Source organism: Somniosus microcephalus, chromosome 20, assembly GCF_052327205.1.
Source record: "Somniosus microcephalus isolate GS21.2 chromosome 20, FLI_Smic_1.0, whole genome shotgun sequence".
NCBI lineage: Eukaryota > Metazoa > Chordata > Chondrichthyes > Squaliformes > Somniosidae > Somniosus > Somniosus microcephalus.
The window spans coordinates 66,346,129-66,366,685 of NC_141006.1; the positions used below are offsets into that span (position 1 = coordinate 66,346,129).

The 20,557-nt window shown below is 45.3% G+C and overlaps 1 protein-coding gene across 7 annotated transcripts in view; it reads left to right on the top strand.

The window, feature by feature from the left end:
• Nucleotides 1–861: 861 nt before the first annotated feature.
• Nucleotides 862–20,557, top strand: part of ptprub (protein tyrosine phosphatase receptor type Ub) — a 1,172,978-nt gene continuing 1,153,282 nt past the window's right edge. For 3 of the 7 annotated variants that reach the window (XM_085962901.1, XM_085962904.1, XM_085962908.1), the window contains exon 1: nt 863–1,071. In XM_085962901.1, the coding sequence (XP_085819027.1) occupies nt 1,002–1,071 (70 nt within the window). In that variant the 5' untranslated portion in view covers nt 863–1,001. Of the gene's footprint in view, nt 1,072–20,557 lie in introns of all 7 variants that reach the window. The other 4 variants (XM_085962902.1, XM_085962905.1, XM_085962903.1 and 1 more) reach the window with 2 other exon arrangements.

Below are 20,557 nucleotides of genomic sequence, written 5' to 3' on the forward strand. Positions count from 1 at the left end.
ACTATTCTGCACAATATGTTCTATTACAATTAGTGATTGTTGTAGGGGCTGAAACCATAATGAAGCCTGGCAACGTCTGATGACCTGCAAGGTGGAGGAAAAAGAGTGGATTTTGCTGTTTGTGAGATACATAATTAGTACATAAATTAGATCTAATCCAGTTTGCCTGCATAACTAGTGCGGTGCAGGTTTACAAGCAATCATTCAATTCACACATGCAGATACCATCTCAGCTATTATTTATCACAGTGTCTAACTTATTAGCAGTTGAAAAATCGCCACTTTACTGAAACAAATATAACTCAGTCATAAAGTAATCCACATTGTGTGTCTATTACAGCAATATTTTTAATGTACTATATCTGATAGATTCTCATGAAATTACCACTAATGGACCTGCCTTAGTCCATAAAAACATTCTGTTGTTATTTAAGATAAAAGTATCAGTGTTTGCTTAACTATGTTTATAAATTATATGTAAAATCATAATAATAGGCATGAATTTCATCTGTTTGTGACTCCAAGATTCGTATTACCATTCACAGAGCTCTAATCGTTATTATGGTGCATAAACCTTTTTAAGTAATTAAAATATATCCTCAGTTATAGATTTAAAAAATAAATCCAGGACAGATGTGGGCATGGAGCCGCCTTTTGCTGGTGATAAGCAGCTGATGGCAAGAGGACAGATATGGAGAATTCGACAGAAAGTGCTTGCAAGGTGCAGTCAGTTAAGTGAATGCTCAGAGGGGAGGATTTTACAGAGCCTGTACTGTTTGCAGCTCCCAGCAGGAGGCAGACTGCTGCAGTTTTAAATAAAATCTCGCCTTTTGGCAGTGCTTATTTTATTGACGTCAGGACCCCTCGCCGTGTCTCTCTCTTTCCGTATGTATTTAAATCACAGTTGCAGTACTCCTTCGATGAGGAATTAATGGTTTCTCATCTAACTTTTTCCTGGACGGTAGACAATCGCTGACACCGCGAGAAGAGGGGACGAAAGCATGAACAGACTCTGGGAGATTGCCCTGATAGTCGTTCACTTTAGCAGCATAAGAAGCGAGTGGTATGCAGGTAAGAGCTCCAACAATAACAAAAAAGAGAAAATCCGATGTGAAAACTTGTTTACGTTGCGGGGAAGTTTGGCTGCATTAAAAAAAACGAGTTGCGTTTTTTCGGATGTGATTTATGGGTTTCTCAACACCTTGGCTGGGGAGCCATACGCGAACTGAAAACGTGTGTGTGGTTTATTGCGCTGTGATTGTCCCCAAAACCCGGTTTAAAAATAAGTCTCGACAATTTCAGCTCTGTTTCTTTGAGTCGAGTGCAGCTGCTGAAATTGATATGCCCCATTCACGTGCTACGGATCTGAGAGTTTAAAAAACACACCCACACTGGCGAGAAGGGGAAAAAACAATAACCTGTTCAATGCGGAGAAAAGGTAAAAGTGAGAGCAGCAGTCGGCTTTAACTGCAAACTCCCAACAGTTCAAAAGGTGGCATTTTTAAGTTTGCATTATACTCCTGCACTTCCGCGCGGTGGGTTTACTCAAGTAAAAATTCTCCCAACTCGACAGATTCGTTGTTTTTTTTTAATGCCTGCTGAAAATAGTTTTACATTATTAACGGCAGTTAATGGACACTTAAGCATTTATTGCTCCTCCTTTTATGATTGACGCGCCACATCTTATTTTCGGTTCATCAAAAATAATTTCGCTTTAATCTTTTAATTGAAATATTTCCGTGCAGGTGTGGCTGAATTGGGATTAACAGATTTCTAGTTTGGGAGGGGTAACATTGTAGAAGGTAATGGAATTTACGAATACAGTCGTGTTTTAGGTGGGGTGGGTACAGGGTTGGTGCTCTGTTTATAGTTGGCAGTCGGCCAGGCTCCAGATCATTTTAAGGTTAGGATTACAATTTCGCGACAGGTTACAGTAGGGTTAGAATTACTCTTCTTCCTCACGTTCAAGTTCATTGCGCATTGGTAATGCGGGGGCTCACAGTGCCAAGAGGCGAAGCCTCTTTTGTGTAACTACAGGTGCATTGATAGTTATTTTTAAAAGGAGCCAACTGCCTTTGCACCTGTAACTGAATAACATGTCTCCTCGGAGCACGCTGTGTTGTCTTTGGAAAGCAACTGGGCAGGATTGGATCATGTGGGTTCAGCGCCGAGACACAAATTGTTGAGTTTCATTTGCGAGTCAGCGAGATTTTTTGGGCGGAAATTTTCGTGAGGAGTTTTTAAATTTAAGTTTTGGATGTGGTTGATAAGAAGACAGTTGCATATGCAAGACATCCGAAATACGAAGTCGAATGCCTTGCAAATTCCCCGCTTCTGAAAAGAGAAAATGGTTAATTGTCTGGGTGAAAATCCTTCGCCAGAACTGGTTTGAGAAGACCAGGGACGTCAGGTCATGATTGAAGATTGATTTAACATTGTGATCGCAAGAAAACCTGGGCATGATTCTTGCATGCTTGAGGACTTCTTGTAGGTAACATACCCTCCAATCCTTTACTCTTGGACCTGGTATGTCTGTGGAAGTGAAGCGTCAATACTTCCTAATTTTTTTTGCACCGGCAGAACCGGACACGCAGATCACATTTGCAGAATGAATTATATGGTTGCTGGATCCATTTACATCGTATCTGTCCTGGCGAGTCTATTTCTGGAGTAGATCGTCACATAGCAAGATCTAAAAATGTTTATGGGAAACTATTTGTACGAGATAATGCAACATTGCACGAGTGTTGAACAGACAAGAGGGGCTGTCGGTATGAATTGGTTATTATGGTAGTTCTTTCAAGACTCAAAGACTTCGTAAGTTGTGAGTGTAGTAGGTACAAATTGGTTACGTTAGTCTTTCAGCCGGGTCTCGCCACCACTAGTAAAACATTTTGTTTAAGGTGTGTGAACAACTGATGGTGTTTGAGGCTCGCCTCCAACTGATTCCATTCCAGAATGTCATACAGGGATAAGAGTGCTGTGGGATTCATGCACTACCAGTATTATTGTTACTGCCTGTTACATGTGTCATTGAGCTGGAATGCGAGTTAGAAACCCTCCAAAACAGGGAGGGGGAATTTCTGGACAGTTTTATCCAGAATAGTCACACCCCAAAGGAGAGCACAGGTTCAGTAAGGGAAAGAGTGTGACTGTTGGGGAGACGGGTAGCGGGGACTTGGAGGACAGGTTGAGGAAGAAGTCCCGCAGACTGTATACTCGCTACCTGTGAGGACAAGGAGAAAGACTGCAGGGAGGACAGCCACAATGCAGACCAAGGCTCAGAAGGCTGTCCAAGGGGGGAGGGAGCAGAATAGAAATGTGGTAGTGATGGGGGATTTTATAATTAGGGGGATAGATAGTGTCCTTTACAGCCAAGAACAAGAATCCCGAAGGGTGTGTTGCCTACCCTGTGCCAGAGTAAGGGATATCTCGATGTAACTGGAGAGGAATTTGGAAAGGGAGGGGGTAAATCCATTTGTTGTAAATCCATTTGTTGGAACAAATTACATAGGTAGGAACAGGGAGGAGGTCCTGCTGAAGGAGTATAAGAAGTTAAGAGCTAAATTAAAAAGCAGGACCTCGAGGGTAATAATCTCTGGATTATTGCCCAAGCCATATGCAAATTGGCATAGAAGAAGTCAGATCAGGAGAATTAACACGTGGCTAAAGGGCTGGTGTGGGAAAGGGGTTCCTTTTCATGGGACAAAGGGGTTCCTTTTCATGGGACACTGGCACCAGTACTGGGACAGGAAGGAGCTGAAGAAGACCTGAACCAGGATGGGACCTGTGTCCTAGTGGAAAGGGTAAATAGAGAGGTGGCAAACTAGTAAGATGGGGGGAGGGATCTACAAGAAATGAAACCAGCCTAAATATAAACAAAACGGGAAAGGAGAGCATAAGAAAGAGTAAAGTAAATGAGGATATTGGTGGCCAGGGAATAAATGGAGTTCTAGAACAGGAGTGTTTAAAAATAAAGTGAAAGGAACTGCTATTAAAAATGAGTTAAACTGACTGTACATCAATGTACACAGTGTCTGGAGGCAATCATGTATTGCAAGAAAACGGATATACAGTACAGGTAGACTATCCTTTATCCGAAAACCTCGGGACCAGCCGTGTTTCGGTTTTAGGAAAATTTCGGATTTCGGAAGGTGCGCGAAAACACTTCGGTTTTCAGAGGTAATTCGGTTTTCGGGAGTGCGGATAAAGGATACACTATCCCTTATCCGAAAGGGTGGGATAAATAACGACTATAAATACTGTAGTTACAGGGATAAATACTGTAGTACAGTTTATTTGTAAGGATAAAGGCTGGTACACTTACGCTGAGCGATTTCGGTTCTCAGAAGTGCGGAAAAATGCTACACTATCCCTTATCCGGCTAGGCCTGTAAGTCGTGCGCCACTCTGGTCATGTCGTGCGCACGACTTACGCTGACCGAAAAAACCTTCGGGTTTTTAGAGGGTTTCGGTTTTCGGAAGTCCGGATAAAGGGTAGTCTACCTGTAGTAGGGATTACTGAGACATGGCTACAGAAAAATCAGGACTGGGATTTAAACATTGCAGGGTATAACATTTAGAAAAAAGAGGGGGGAAAAGGGGGAGGTGGAGTAGCTGTACTTATTAGGGATAACATAATGGAAGTAGAAAAAAGTGACGCAGCTATCAGCAAGACAAATAGAATCCATGTGGATAGAGATAATGAATCAAGCGCACTAATGGGGTAGTCTACAGGCCACCTAATAGTGGAAGGGAGGTCGAGGAAGAAATATACAAACAAATTTGGGAAATGAGTAAAAAAAAACAGAATAATAATCATGGGGGAGTTCAACTACCCTGATATTAATTGGACAGAAGAGGTAGGTAAAGGGGATAATGGAATAGAGTTCCTACAATGTGTACAGGACTCCTTTCTAACCCAGTATGTAAAAAGCCCAACGAGCGGATTCGCTATTGGATCTAGTAATGGGGAATGAACCAGAGCAGATAAGAGAAGTAAAAGTAGGGGAATAGCTAGGCAATAGTGACCATAATATATGCTTTAAAATAAAAATGGAGAAGGACATAATTATGATTAAGACCAGGGTAATAGATTGGAGAAAAGCTGATTTTTGAGGGGCTGAGAATAAAACTTGGGAAAATAAAATGGACAACAATATTGGCAATGACGTGGAACAGCAATGGAAAACATTTAAAACGGTGTTCAACAGAGTCCAGGAAAAATATATTCCACTAAAAACAAGAACAAGCTAAACACGAATGAGACACCATGGATGAATAAAGCCATAAGGGAAAAATTGAGTGAGGAAAGAGGCATACATTAAGTACATGGACAGCAGGGGAGAGCATGATAAGGGAAAATATGAAGGAATTAGGAAGGCAGAGAGGAACTATGAAATTAAATTATCAAGGAACATGAAACAGAATAGTAAAATATTTTACAAGCACATCAGTTTTAAAAAAGGAAGGTCGGGATGGCAATAGGGCCACTAAGGGATGGACAGGATAACACCACAGGCAGTGATAGAGAGATGGCAGAAATATTAAATAATTGCTTTGCCTCAGTCTTTACCAGGGAGATAGAACAGGTGGACATGACATTGGATCATGAGATGAGTAATGTAATAACTGCATTTAAAGTAAAAAGAGGAGATATATTAAATAAACTAATCAAACTCAAAGAGGAAAAAAACCCTGGTCCAGATGGATTACATCCACACATTTTAAAAGAATCCAGGTAAGAGATAGCAGAGGCATTACTACACATATTTAATAATTCATTAGAAAAAGGTGTAGTGCCAGAGGACTGGCGGATAGCTAACATAATACCTATATTTAAGAAGGGAGATTGAACATGTCCAGGGATCTATAGACCAGTCAGCTTAACATTGGTGGTAGGAAAAATAATGGAATCCCTACTAAAGGAAAAAATAGAAGAACATCCAGAAGCCAAAAATATAATGAATAGTCAGTATGGATTTGAAAAGGGAAAGTCTAGCTTGACCAACCTCATTGAATTTTTTGAAGAGGTAACAGGGAAAGTAGACAATGGTAAGGCAGTAATTGTAATTTATCTAGATTTTCAAAAGGCCTTCGATAAGCTACCACATAATAGACTAATGAATAAGGTCAGAGAATGCGGAGTCAGGGGACAAGTAGCAGAATGGATTGCTGGCTGGCTTCAAGACAGAAAGCAGAGAGTAGGGTAAAGGGTAGCTATTCACAGTGGCAGAAGGTGGGAAGTAGTGTTCCACAAGGATCAGAGCTGTGACCACAGTTGTTCACAATTTATATTCATGATTTTAGACTTTGGACTCAAACTATTTCTAAATTTGCAGATGACACCAAATTGTTGGGGGGGGGGAAATAGTTAATACTTAGGAGGACTGCAACAAATTACAGGAAGATATTAAACTTGCAGAATGGGCTTCTAATTGGAAAATTAAATTCAACACCGATAAATGTGAGGTATTACATTTTGGTAGGAAGAATATGGAGGTCACATTACTTGAAGGGTGCGAGTCTGGGTGGGGTAGAGGAGCAAAGGGATCTCGGAGCACAAATACACAAATCGCTAAAAGTTGCGACACAGGTTAACCAGGCCATTAAAGCAAACCAGGTACTAGGGTTTATTTTTGGAGGGATAGAATTGAAAAGTAGTGAAGTTATGCTGAACTTGTATCGAACCTTGGTTAGACCACACCTGGGGTACTGCGTATAATTCTGGTCGCCATATTATAAAAAGGATATAGAGGCACTGGAGAGGGTGCAGAGAATATTTGCAAGGATGATACCAGAAATGCGAGGAAAAACATATCTGGAAAGGATGAACAGGCTGGGTCTCTTTTTTTTCGCTTGAAAAAAGGCTGAGGGGTGACTTAATAGAGGTCTTTAAAATTATGAAAGGTTTTGATAGAGAGTGTTTCCACTTGTGGGGAAGAGCAAAACTAGAGGCCATCAATATAAGATAGTCACCAAGAAATCCAATAGGGAATTCAGAAGAAACCTCTTTACCCAGAGAGTGGTGAGAATGTGGAACACCCACAGGGAGTAGTTGAGGCAAATAGTATAGATGCATTTACGGGGAGGCTAGATAAGCATACGAGGGAGAAGGGAATAGAGCGTTATGGTGACAGATGAGGAAAGACGGGAGGAGGCTCCAGTGGAGCATAAATGCAAGCATAGACAGGTTGGGCTGAATGGCCTGTTTCTGTGTCGTATATCCTATATAATCCTATGTATTATTGTTATTGCCTGTTAAATGTGTCATTAAGAGGTGGGATTCCTAGATTAGATCCAGTTCTGACAAAAGGTCATTGATCTGAAACGTTCACTCTGTTTCTCTCTCCATAGATGTTGCCTGACCTGCTGAGTGTTTCAAGCATTTTCTGTTTTTATTTCAAATTTCTAGCATCCGCTGTATTTTGCTTTTGTTTCATAGATTAGAAATGTTATTTACTATAAATTGTCACGGCTGCGCTAGTTATTTTTTACATTTGAAATGTTTATTGAAGAGGAAAAATGTCAAATTAGATAATTACCTACCCAGTCCTCCCTATAGTTTGGCTCAAAATAATTTTGTAATTAAAGGGTGGGATAAGCACGTCAGGAAATTGTTCAGGGTGCAGGAGTAGGATCCGAATTTGAGTAATAGGTGGGGGGCAAATTTGCTTCCAAAAACGACGTCGTCTTTCTCCTTGAGACTGAGTGTCAACATTGGCCCTTCTATCCTTGTGACTGTCCCAATTAGTCTGACTATTGATTAATATAACCTGCACTTTTCCCATCTGTTATATTCTTCATCATCTCATCTACAAATGCAACTTTGGTAGTAAAGGCAGCTTTTAACTAAACCCTATGGGCACTGAGTTGCCAAGTTTGACTTCATTTTTATGCAGTTAACTCACCTCCGCGCTGGCACAATTGTCTTGGGGCTCCAGGATTAGGGAGGGGGGAAATTAAATTCTCACTTTTCGTTGCTCTGTATTGACCCCTGCTGGAAGTGTTCTGCATGGACATTGGGCGAGGATTGGCTGTGATGCTTCCACTCTTTCCTCACTCTGGGTTCGGTGATAGAATCGCCTGTCGATACACTGTTCATGAAGAACAGTCACTTGGGCTCGATACTAGGGGAACGCAGCATCCATGGAGCGTCAGCAGGAGTCGAAAGCCTTCAGGAAAACAGTTCTAATTAAACTAAAGGAGCCTTAAGTCATCAAAGGGTTAAAAAGAGGCACTTTTTTGAGGTGTGGGGGAGGGGGAATCTGTTTTGCTTTGTACACACCAAGCAGCATCTGCTTCAACAGGTTCCTCAGTATTATTGAGTTTATATTGCACATTGCTTCTATTTCAGTCTGCAACTGTTTTAGCCTCAAACAGTCTGTTTATCTAAATTAGTCAAGACTAAACCTGCTGTGGAATGCCAGTTGCTGTGAGCTAAAGCTTCTGCATCTCTTCTGAAGGCACTGACTTCAGCTTGGGTGCAGTTCCATGGGCGCTGACGACCCGTTTGCTACCTTACCCAAGTGGCAGAGTGTGTAGGCAGGTTGCCTGACCCTGGAGGCATCCTAGCCGAACCCACTTCTGTCCTCGCCCAACCCGTGCACTTCCCAGCAGCAGCTGCTGGGATAGTAATGAGATGCAGGAAATCTGACTGACTTTTTACCCTTCCCCATTCCCCAGGGAACCAAGGCAGCCGCCCCGCCTCCATAACTCTGGCTGACACAATGGTGTCAATATTCACTTCGAATTAGTATCAGCCAAATTTCTGCCCCAAACTGATCAGCCAATGCAGCACAGTTTGTGAATTTGGCTTGGGTCTAAACTGGAAATCATTCAGACAGGATCATTAGAGAAAGACCATGTACATTTAATTTTGTTTTGCACCAATTAAATGCTATGTGGGGAAAGGGATGATAGGGATACCTCCAAAGTAATAACTCTCCTAGTGAGTGGAATTCCTGTAATATGCAGGACCACTTTCCTTGCAGTAATACATGGCAAGAACTAAGGAAATATGGTTATTTACAAGAATGAGAGACACCGATTGTGTGGATGTTATCAATAGCCCATTAGTAAGTGCACAGTGATTTAAAAACTGGGAAATGTAAGAGTCAGGATTATTGGGGATGTAACCAACCATTGCTGAATCAGCAATTTTAAAAGTGCGAGCTAATTGAGCAAGTGGCACTTACTGGTTAACAAGGCATATCGATCTCAACCAAGTGTAACTGTTGTATTTCTTTGCTTTTTAACAATTCTATCATTTGTGTATTTTCACCCTTTTGGTATAGAAAGGAAAAATATGGGGAGGGGAAACTGATAGCCCACAGACTAAATCTGATTGTGACCTGGCGGCAATTGTTTCCAGACCCTTTTCCTCCCAGATTCCTGGTTGTAAGTAGTGCTGTATGAAATGGCTGCTGCACTGCTTTTGGCAGGTCATTGTTTTTTGTGTGTGTGCAAGCACTACTGTTATTGTGCTTATCCAGAAGGGTGTCTCTGGAATAACAACAGAAAATGCTGGAAAAACTCAGCAGGCCAGGCAATATCCGTGGAGAGAAATTAGAGTCGACGTTTCGGGTCTAACCCTTTTTCAAACTGGAAAAGAAATGAAATAGATCGAAGGCAGGGCTGCGATAGAACAAAAGAAGTAAAGAGACATTAAGAGGTATTCAAAACCAGACGAGATGGTAATAGGACAGTGGAGACAAAAGACGGCAAGATTAGGTGTGAAGTGTACTGGTAGAATGGGAGACAGCTGCCGTGTGGGAGAGAGAGAAAAAAAGGAAAGGGGGTGGGGGAGGGAAGATCTAAAACAAAGGGGTGGAAAAAAATATAAGTAAAAATGTAATAGGGGCCGAGGTTATGATCTGAAATTGTTGAACTCGATATTGAGTCCGGAAGGCTGCAAAGTGCTTAATCGGAAGATGAGGTGCTGTTTCTCTAGTTTACGTTGAGCTTCCGTGGAACAATGCAAGAGGCCAAGGACGGTGAGGTCCGAGTGGGAATGGAGCGGTGAATTAAAATGACAGGCGACCGGACGCTCGGGGTCACCCTTACAGACTGAACGGAGGTGTTCCGCAAAGCGGTCACCCAATCTGCGTTTGGTCTCCCCAATGCAGAGGAGACCGCATCGTGAGCGGCAAATACAGTATACTTGATTGAAGAAGTGCAAGTAAATCGCTGTTTCACCTGGAAGGGGTGTTTGGGGCCCTGGACAGTGGGAAGGGGGGAGGTATAGGGCCAGGTGTTACATCTCCTGCCACATCTCCTGCCCCTATACGACTCTATCTTTTCTCCCCTTGTCCAGTCTCTTCCCACCGACATCCGCGACTCTTCGGACGCCCTCCGCCACGTTAACGGTTTCCAGTTTCCTGGCCCCAACCGCTTCCTTTTCACCATGGACGTACAATCCCTCTGCACCTCCATCCCCCACCAGGACGGCCTGGGGCGCTCCGCTTCTTCCTTGAACAGAGGCCCGACCAGTCCCAATCCTCCACCACCCTCCTCTGCTTGGCTGAACTTGTTCTCACATTGAACAACTTCTCCTTTTTAACTCCACTCATTTCCTCCAAATCAAAGGTGTTGCTATAGGTACCCGTATGGGTCCTAGCTATGCCTGCCTTTTCGTGGGATATGTGGAACACTCTTTGTTCCAGTCCTACTCGGGTCCCCTCCCTCACCTCTTTTTTTCCGATACATTGATGACTCTATCGGTGCTGTTTCCTGCTCTCGCCCCGAACTAGACAATTTCATTCATTTTTGCTTCCAATTTCCACCCTTCCCTCACCTTCACATGGTCCATCTCTGACTCTTCCCTTCCCTTCCTCGACTTCTCCGTCTCCATCTCTGGGGATAGGTTATCGACCAATATTCACTGCAAGCCCACTGACTCCCACAGCTCCCTGGACTACACTTCCTCCCACCCCGCCTCCTGTAAGGACTCTCTTCCATTCTCCCAGTTTCTCCATCTCCGCCGTATCTGCTCCGATGATGCCACCTTCCACACCAGTACTTCCGACATGTCTTCCTTTTTCCGCAACCGAGGCTTCCCCTCTACCGTGGTTGACACGGCCCTCGACCGTGTCTGTTCTATCTCCCTCACCCCTGCCCCTCCCTCCCGGAACCACGATAGGGTTTCCCTTGTCCTCACCTTTCACCCCACCAGCCTCCACATTCAACGGATCATCCTCCGCCATTTCCGCTACCTCCAAAGTGATCCCACCACCAAACGCATCTTCCCCTCCCCTTTCAGCATTCCGTAGGGACCGCTCCCTCCGAGACACCCTAGTCCACTTCTCCATCACCCCCAGCACCCCTTCCCCTGGCACCTTCCCGTGCAAGCGCAGGAGATGTAACACCTGCCCCTATACCTCCCCCATTCCCACTGTCCAGGGCCCCAAACACCCCTTCCAGGTGAAACAGCAATTTACTTGTACTTCTTGCAATCTAGTATACTGTATTCGCTGCTCACGATGTGGTCTCCTCTACATTGGGGAGACCAAACGCAGATTGGGTGACCGCTTTGCGGAACACCTCCGTTCAGTCCGTAAGGGTGACCCCGAGCTTCCGGTCGCCTGTCATTTTAATTCACCGCTCCATTCCCACTCGGACCTCACCTTCCTTGGCCTCTTGCATTGTTCCACGGAAGCTCAACGTCAACTTGAGGAACAGCACCTCATCTTCCGATTAGGCACTCTGCAGCCTTCCGGACTCCATGTCGAGTTCAACAATTTCAGATCATAACCTTGGCCCCTATTACATTTTTACTTATGTTTTTTCCACCCCTTTGTTTTGGATCTTCCCCGCCCCCCCCCCCCGCTTTCCTTTTTTCTCTCTCCCACACGGCAGCTGTCTCCCATTCTGCCAGTACACTTCACACCTAATCTTGCCGTCTTTTGTCTCCACTGTCCTATTACCATCTCGTCTGGTTTTGAATACCTCTTAATGTCTCTTTTACTTCTTTTGTTCTATCGCAGCCCTGCCTTTGATCTATTTTATTTCCTTTCCAGTTTGAAAAAGGGTTAGACCCGAAACGTCACTCTAATTTCTCTCCACGGATGTTGCCTGGCCTGCTGAGTTTTTCCAGCATTTTCTGTTGTTGTTTCGGATTTCCAGCATCTGCAGTATTTTGCTATCGTCCAGGGTGTCTCTGGATACCAATTGAGCTCAGCATCTTTTAACACATGCGGGAAGGCAATCATTGTTTGCCCTGTAAACTGACACCAGCTATGTTTAGTAGAGGAGCATTCTCCACAAACTACACAAGGGAAATGCCCCGGGTTTGGCGGGGGGAAGGTAGGCAAGGGAAACGAGGCCATAGAAGATATAGAGTGAGTATTTGATACTGATACTCTTTTTCCCCCCACCCCCACCCCAACCCTTCATCCCCTCCAACCTCTCATAGTAATCTAATTTTAATAGTTTATATGCAGGGTTCTCTTCATTCCTTTAACCCATGAAAACACTCTGTAGGTAATCTCTGGGCTGCTATCACTTTTTCAACAGTCGTTTTGTAATTTTCATGTTAGCACTCTATTACACATTACTACATTAATCTACATAGATTGATAAAGACAAATGGCACAAGTGGGAGCATTTGTAGACCAAGCAATGATTACGTTGGGGAGCTGGAAGTACTGATCAGAAAAGTACAAGGGGAAAGCGAAGATTTGCCCTACGGAGGGAAGTTTAGTGAGAAAGTAACAAAACCTGAAAATAACTTAAAGCTTTTGACATGATCCTACTTAATGAAATCATACCCCTGAATGTGGTACATAATGTAGCATAATCCAACATAAATTCAGTGTGAGAATGTTCCAATGAAGCGCAATAGAATTGTTTTATTTTTGCATTGCTCTTCCATTCAGTTGCCCCTCTGACCACAAGAATAATTATTCATAACAGCTTTGACTATGATTTTTTTTAAATGTGATTGTATTCTGCGTGCTTGCTTAATTCCAATTCTGAGTTGAGGAATCTATTAATTTGTGGAAAAATGTTGTACAGTAAACTCTTGTTTAAACGGCACTTTATCATCCGGAATACTTTAATAACCGGCAAAGTAGATATATCTCAATACAAAACAACACCTCAATAACCGGTAATCTTGCTGATTCTACCATATATTTAACAGAACATTCTGTAGGTGAGTACCCAATTATACAGTACATTGCTTGATTTTTTTATTTTTGTTTGTGTTAAAAATTGCCTTGGTAGGTATACCTCTCTGTTATCCAGAGTTTTTCATCAACCGGCACCATCCTAGTCCCATAGGTGCCGGCTAAGAAAGAGTTTACTGTACTCCCTGTCTGACCACGAGAGAACTTTTTTTATTGTGCTTTGCCATCTGATGTGACCTTACCTTTCTTAGGTTTGATATTATGATCCGACCCTACCTACCACCCTCTAAACTTAAGCTCACCCAAAACTCTGCTGCTCAAATCTTAACTTGTACCAAGTCCCGCTCTCCCATCAACCCTGTGCTGACTTACATTGGCTACGCCTCAATTTAAAGTTCTTATCCTTGTGTTCAAATCCTTCCATGGTCTCTCACCTCCTTATCTCTAACCTCCTCTAACTCTAACTCTACAACCCTCAGAGATCTTTTCGCTCTTCCAATTCTGGCCTCTTGCACATCTCTGATTCTCATCACTCAACCATTGGTGGCTGTGCCTTCAGCTGCTTAGGCCCTAAGCTCTGGAATTCCCTCCCCAAACCTTTCCACCTCGCTCTCCTCCTTTTAAGACACTCCTTAAAACCTACTTCTTTGACCATGCTTTTGCTCACCTGTCCTAATATCTCTTTATGTGCTTGCTGTCAAATTTTGTCTGAGTGCTCCTGTGAAGCACCTCGGGACATTTTACTATGTTAAAGGTGCTATATAAATGCAAGTTGTTGATGGTGTCAATGGGGACACTGATGAAACATCCCTGGGCTAGGAAAGGAGAAAATAGCGGCTAAGGTTCTCGCTCCAGACCGCAGTGACCACTGCTGAAATGCGTGCATGGATGAACATGGGGTTAGAACAAGGTGGGGCATGGCTTTGATGCTCATTGCATAGGCTGATGCATGAAGTTTGGCCACTTGGCCTAGGAACAAGAGTAGGCCATACAGCCCGTCAAACCTGCTCTGCCGTTCAATTAGAGCGTGGCTGATCTGTACTGGAGAATCTCTGGGATGGTACCCCAGCAAACGTCAGGAAAGGTGGGAAGAAAATTTTAGGGACATTAAAATAAACCTCATACGCAAGTCCTTGCACTGATCCACGTACGTCAACAATTGGGACTGCTTTACCAAGTAATATTGGGTGCAACTTATACCCTTTCATACTATACAATTGCCCCTAAAGGCAAGTGAGCCATTGGAAGCAAACCTGCATTGGAAAGGACCCAATGGTGTTGCCATCTGAGTCACTCTGCCTTAGTGAGTGTTTTGCCTTTTTAAGTCTGCTCGTGCAGGCTGATTTTATAAAGGAAGGTCTCCGCCAGACCGGCACACTTACAAATGTGACTCTCCAGTGTCTAGGTTCACACCTGCATAGTTGCTTTAAAGTTACATTTGCATACAGAAAAGCTACATATGCGCAGCCTTCCCATTTTTGAATCTATTCCCTGCATAGACAAGTACAGGAATTGACTCGATTTACAAAACCCTTTCATTGGAATGTATAATAATAAGCTGCATTGTTTGGCTTTACTCTGGTACCAGAAAGAGGTTTATGTGTATGATATTGCATCATGTATTGTAAAGCACCATAAACTAGAGAATATCAGAAAGCTGACAGAGCGAGCGCGACAGACAGGACGAGAGAGCGCCAGACAGGTTCTCTCATCCAGTCTGGCGCGCTCGCTCTCTCGTCCTGTAGTACAGATATAATCTGCTGGAAATAGACCTCGGGTCTGTCAGCATCTGAAAAGTTAAAGACAGGTAATACATTTTAGGTGTGAACCTTTCCAGAATGTGACAAAGGATCTGTAGCTGAAATAATAACCCATCTTTCCTCTTCCCAGGCACGAATCCACTTTCCCATCTAGTTCTGGCATTTTTTTAATTTCAGGTTCCCAACATTTTTAGTCTATTTCTTATTTATGTTCCCAAGCGTTTTGTGATTATCATCTGAACCCTAAGATTAGGCCCCAGTCTCTTTTTCAGAATATATATCCAGCTCTGTTCTTTTTCACTCCTACCCACGCTGTGCGTCCTGTGGCTGACCTCTTGGCTCTTTGCCAATGCCTGTCTGATTAGCAGATTTGCAACAGCAGCCTGAGGACCAGTTTTGCTTTAAAGTTTAGCCCCCCTCCCCTGTCTCATAGCATTGAGAAATTTATATTTTCTGGGACCAGTAACTGTGTCCATTTACTACTAACTGCTTCTAGCCTGCTCAATGGGTTTTGCCACTTAGTCTTATGAGAAGTGTTTTTCTGCAAGATTGTGATAATAGACCAAAGGGTTTGAAAATAGAATGCATTTTTTTCATACATCCCCAGAGAGACAGTGTGTGTCTCTCTGTGTGGGGGCGCTCTCTCCTGTCTGGCGCGTGTGCCCTCTCGCGCTCTCTCGTCCGGTCTGGCGCGCGCTCGCCCTCGTCCTGGCACTCGTGCTCGCTCTCTGGAGTATGCTGGAATCCATTGTTAAGGAAGTGGTAGTAAGGCACTTAGAAAATAATAGCATGATTCGTCAGAGTCACCATGGTTTTATGAAGGTGAAATTGTGTTTGACAAATTTACCAGAGTTCTTTGAGGATGTAACTAGCAGGGTAGTTAAAGGGGAACCAGTGGATGTAGTATATCTGGATTTCCAAAAGGCAATCGGTAAGGTGCCACGTAAAAGGTTATTGCACAAGATAAGAGCTCATGGGGTTGGGGTAATATAGTAGCATGGATAGAGGATTGGTTAACGGACAGAAAACAGAGAGTAGGGATAAACAGGTCTTTTTCAGGTTGGCAGGCTGTAACTAGTGGGGTGCCGCAAGGATCAGTGCTTGGGCCTCGGCTATTTACAATCTATATTAATGACCTAGATGAAGGGACCGAGTGTAATGTATCCAAGTTTGCTGACGATACACAGCTAGGTGGGACAGGAATAGGGCTAACTTCAATGGGATGCGAAAGGATCGAGCCAGGGTAAAATGGAACCAAAGACTGACAGGAAAAACTGTAACAGAACAAAGGGTGATCTTGAAAGAGGAGATGTTGGAATGTACCTAGCCTGTACTTGGAACAAGAGGGTAGGGTAAGGTAACCAAAGCAAGGGCTCCTTGGATGACGAGGGAGATAGAGAAGATGATGAAACAAAAAAAAAGAGGATGTATGATGCATGTTGGGTGAATTCTTCAAGGGAAAACCAGACCAAATACAATAAGGTGAGCGGGGATGCGAAGATGAAAATAAGATTGGCAAAGAGAGGAGAGTAGAATGGCGGTTAACATAAAAAGGAACCCAAAAATATTCTACCGGCATGTAAACAGTAAGTGGGTAGTACGAGGTGGGGGTGGGGCCTATTAGAGACAAAGAATGTGATATATGCTTAGAGGCGCAGGACAAGGCTAGAATACTCAATGAGTACTTTGTATCGGTGTTTACTAAGGAGGTGGATGCTCACAAAATATCGGTAGAAGTGGAATAGGTAGAAGCAATGGAAAGGGTGAAAATTGATACAGGATGGACTAGAAAGGCTGGGTATGCTTAGAGTGGACAAGTCACCTGGTCCAGATTGCTAAGGGAATTGCGGGGGGTGGGGGGCGGGTGGAAGATAGTGGAGGGGCTTGCCATAATTTTCCAATCTTCCCTAGATGCAGGGGAGGTGCCGGAGGATTGGAAACTGGCAAATGTGACACCATTGTTCAAGAAAGGGTGTATGGACAATCCTAGTAATTATAGGCCGGTCAGTTTAACATCAGTGGTGGGTAAAGTTTTAGAAACAGCAATCAAGGAAAAAATGAACATGCACTTGGAGAGGTTTAAACTAATTAAGGAGAGGCAACACTGATTTGTAAAAGGCAGATCGTGTTTGACATTGAATTTTTTGATGAAGTAACAGAGGATTGATGAAGGGAATTGCAATGGATGTTGTCTACATGGATTTTTGGAAGGTGTTTGACAAAGCACATAGAAAGCTGGTTAACAAAATTGAGGCTCAAGGAATTGGCTTAAGGACAGAAAACAGCGAGTTTGGGTGAATGGCTGTTTTTCAGACTGGAGAATGGTAGACCGTGGTGTTCCCCAAGGGTCAGTGCTGGGGCTACTGCTTTTCTTGAAATATATAAATGACCTGGATATTGGAATAGAGTAGAATTTCTAAATTTGCCGATGACACCTGATAGACCTATCAATTCAGTTCATGAAAAGTGACGAGTTAAGTTAGTAACTATAGGTTTTTATTGGCTAAATAACAGAGCCCACCCTCGTGGGTGATCGGATCCAACAAGGAGGAATACCAGCCAGTCGACCACCTTTATACCTGGGCAAGCAGGTGGAGCCATGGGCGGAGTCAGCTGTGGTCAGCCCAGGTATAACAGCGTGGCAAGAGGTGACCTTGTGTAGTGATACACTATGGTTATCGCTGTTTACACTGTTGTAACGATATAAACAGTGATAACCATAGTGTAACGATAGTGAACGATAAAAGTGGTTTACCACATTCACCCCTTGTTTAAATTTGAGTCCGGCGGGGTGAAGTGTACTACCAGTTCGGGTATGTCAGTCTGTCCGGAGGCCTCGTAAGCCTCTCTGATCGGCGCGGCGGCGGTGGTGCAGTATCCGATGTTAATGCTGGTGTCTGCGTGGTCGGCGAAGGCTCGTGGGGTTCCGGCACGCCGTCTACCTGGGCTGGATTTGGGGGGGTGGTGGGGGGTAACGGTGGTGTCTCGGGATGCCCGAGGGTGCGAGGTCTCGTAAGGAGACTCTGTCCTCCCGCCCGTCTGAGTATGCCACATAGGCGTACTGGGGGTTGGCGTGCAGGAGGTCCACCCTCTCGACCAGGGGGTCCATTTTATGGGCCATCACGTGCTTTCGCAGCAAGACTGGCCCCGGAGAAGTCAGCCATGTTGGTAGCGAGGTTCCCGTAGTCGACTTCCTGGGGAAAGCAAACATTCGTTCATGGGGGAGTGGCGTTAATGGCAGTGCAAAGCAGTGACCAGATGGAATGCAGCGCTGCCGGGAGGACTTCCTGCCAGCGAGAGGTTGGGAGGCCCTTAGACTTTAAGGCTAAGAGAACGGCCTTCCAGACAGTCGCGTTCTCTCTTTCCACCTGGCCGTTCCCTCGGGGATTGTAGCTGGTGGTCCTGCTTGCAGCAATACCTCTCGCTAGTAGGAACTGGCGAAGTTCCTCGCTCATGAAGGATGAGCCCCGGTCGCTATGTATATAGTTCGGGAACCCGAACAAGGCGAAGAGGTCGTTCAGGCATTTGATGACCGTGGTACTGGTCATGTCTGGGCAGGGGAAGGCAAAGGGGAAACGGGAGTACTCGTCAATGATGTTGAGGAAGTACACATTACGGTCAGAGGACGGGAGGGGCCCCTTAAAATCGATGCTCAAGCGCTCGAAGGGGCGGGTGGCCTTGATCAGGCTTGCTCTGTCCGGCCTAAAGAAATGCGGTTTGCATTCCGCACAGGTTTGGCAGTTCCTGGTCATGGTCCTGACCTCCTCGATGGAGTAGGGCAGGTTGCGGGCCTTAATGAAGTGGTAAAGTCTGGTGACTCCGGGGTGGCAGAGGTCGTTGTGGAGGGTCTGCAGTCTATCAATTTGCGCGTTGGCGCATGTACTTCGTGATAGAGCATCTGGGGGTTCGTTCAGTTTACCAGGCCGGTACAAGATATCATAATCGTAGGTGGAGAGCTCGATTCTCCACCTCAAGATCTTGTCGTTCTTGATTTTGCCCCTCGGCTTGTTATTAAACATAAAAGCGACCGAGCGCTGGTCGGTGAGGAGGGTAAATCGTTTGCCTGCCAGGTAATGCCTCCAGCGTCGTACTGCCTCCACGATCGCCTGGGCCTCCTTCTCGACCGAAGAGTGTCGGATCTCAGGGCCCTGGAGGGTCCTTGAGAAGAAGGCCACAGGTCTCCCCGCCTGGTTAAGGGTTGCAGCTAGGGCGAAGTCGGATGCATCGCTCTCCACTTGGAAAGGGATAGACTCATCCACCGCGTGCATTGTGGCCTTAGCAATGTCTCCCTTTATGAGGGAGAAGGCTGCACATGCTTCTGCCGTCAGGGGGAAGGAGGTGGACTTCATGAGGGGTCTGGCTTTGTCTGCATAATTGGGCATGTAGGCGAAGAGCCCCAGGGTTCTCTTCAGCGCCTTTGGACAGTGGGGGAGGGGAAACTCCATGAGGGGGCGCATTCTTTCGGGGTCGGGGCCGATGACTCTGTTCTCTACTACGCAGCCAAGGATGGCAAGGCGCGAGGTGTTAAACACACATTTCTCCTTATTGTAGGTGAGGTTCAGCCGTTGGGCCGTACGGAGGAATTTCTCCAGATTAACATCATGGTCCTGCCGGTCGCGGCCGCAGATGGTGACGTTATCTAGATAAGGGAACGTGGCATGCAGCCTGTTCTGGTCAACCATCCGGTCCATCTCCCTTTGGAAGACCAAAACCCCGTTGGTGACGCCGAAGGGAACCCTAAGGAAGTGGTAGAGGCGGCCATTCGCCTCGAAGGCGGTATACTGGCGGTCCTCAGGGCGGATAGGGAGTTGGTGATAGGCCGACTTAAGGTCGATGGTAGAGAATACCCGGTACTGTGCAATCTGATTGACCATATCAGATATGCGGGGAAGGGGGTATGCGTCCAGCTGGGTGTACCGGTTTATGGTTTGGCTGTAGTCGATGACCAGGCGGTGTTTATCGCTGGTCTTAACGACTACGACCTGGGCACGCCAGGGGCTGTTGCTTCCCTCGATGATGCCCTCCTTCAGGAGTCGCTGCACCTCGGAGCTAATAAAAGCTCTGTCCCCGGCGCTGTACCGCCTGCTCTTGGTAGCGACGGGTTTACAGTTGCGGGTGAGGTTAGCGAACAGGGAGGGGGGCGGGACCTTGAGGGTGGATAGGCCGCAGGTGGTACGCGGTGGGCGGTTTAAAAGCTGCTGGTTGTAGACTGTGAGTGGGGGGAGGGGTCCACCGTATGCCAAAGTGACACTTTGAAGGTGGGATTGGAAATCCAGCCCTAGTAGGACAGCAGCGCAGAGCTGGGGCAGGACGAGAAGTTTAAAATTTTTATACTCCGTGCCCCTAACCGACAGGGTCACAACACAGTAGCCGCTGATGTCTGTAGAATGGGACCTCGACGCCATCGAGATCCAGTTGCGCGTTGGCCGGACAGTGAGGGAGTAGTGGCTCACCGTGTCTGGATGGATGAAACTCTCCGTGCTTCCGCTGTCGAACAGGCAGGTCGTGGCGTGGCCGTTTACTTTGATGTCCATCATGGACTTGGACAGGTGATGCGGGCGAGCTTGGTCAAGTGTGACGGAGGCTAGTGTATGGCTGAGCGAGCTGCTGTAGTCTGCGGGTGAGGCGGTGGTCAGGTCTGGAGACAAGGTGGCGGTCCCGATCGGTTCCG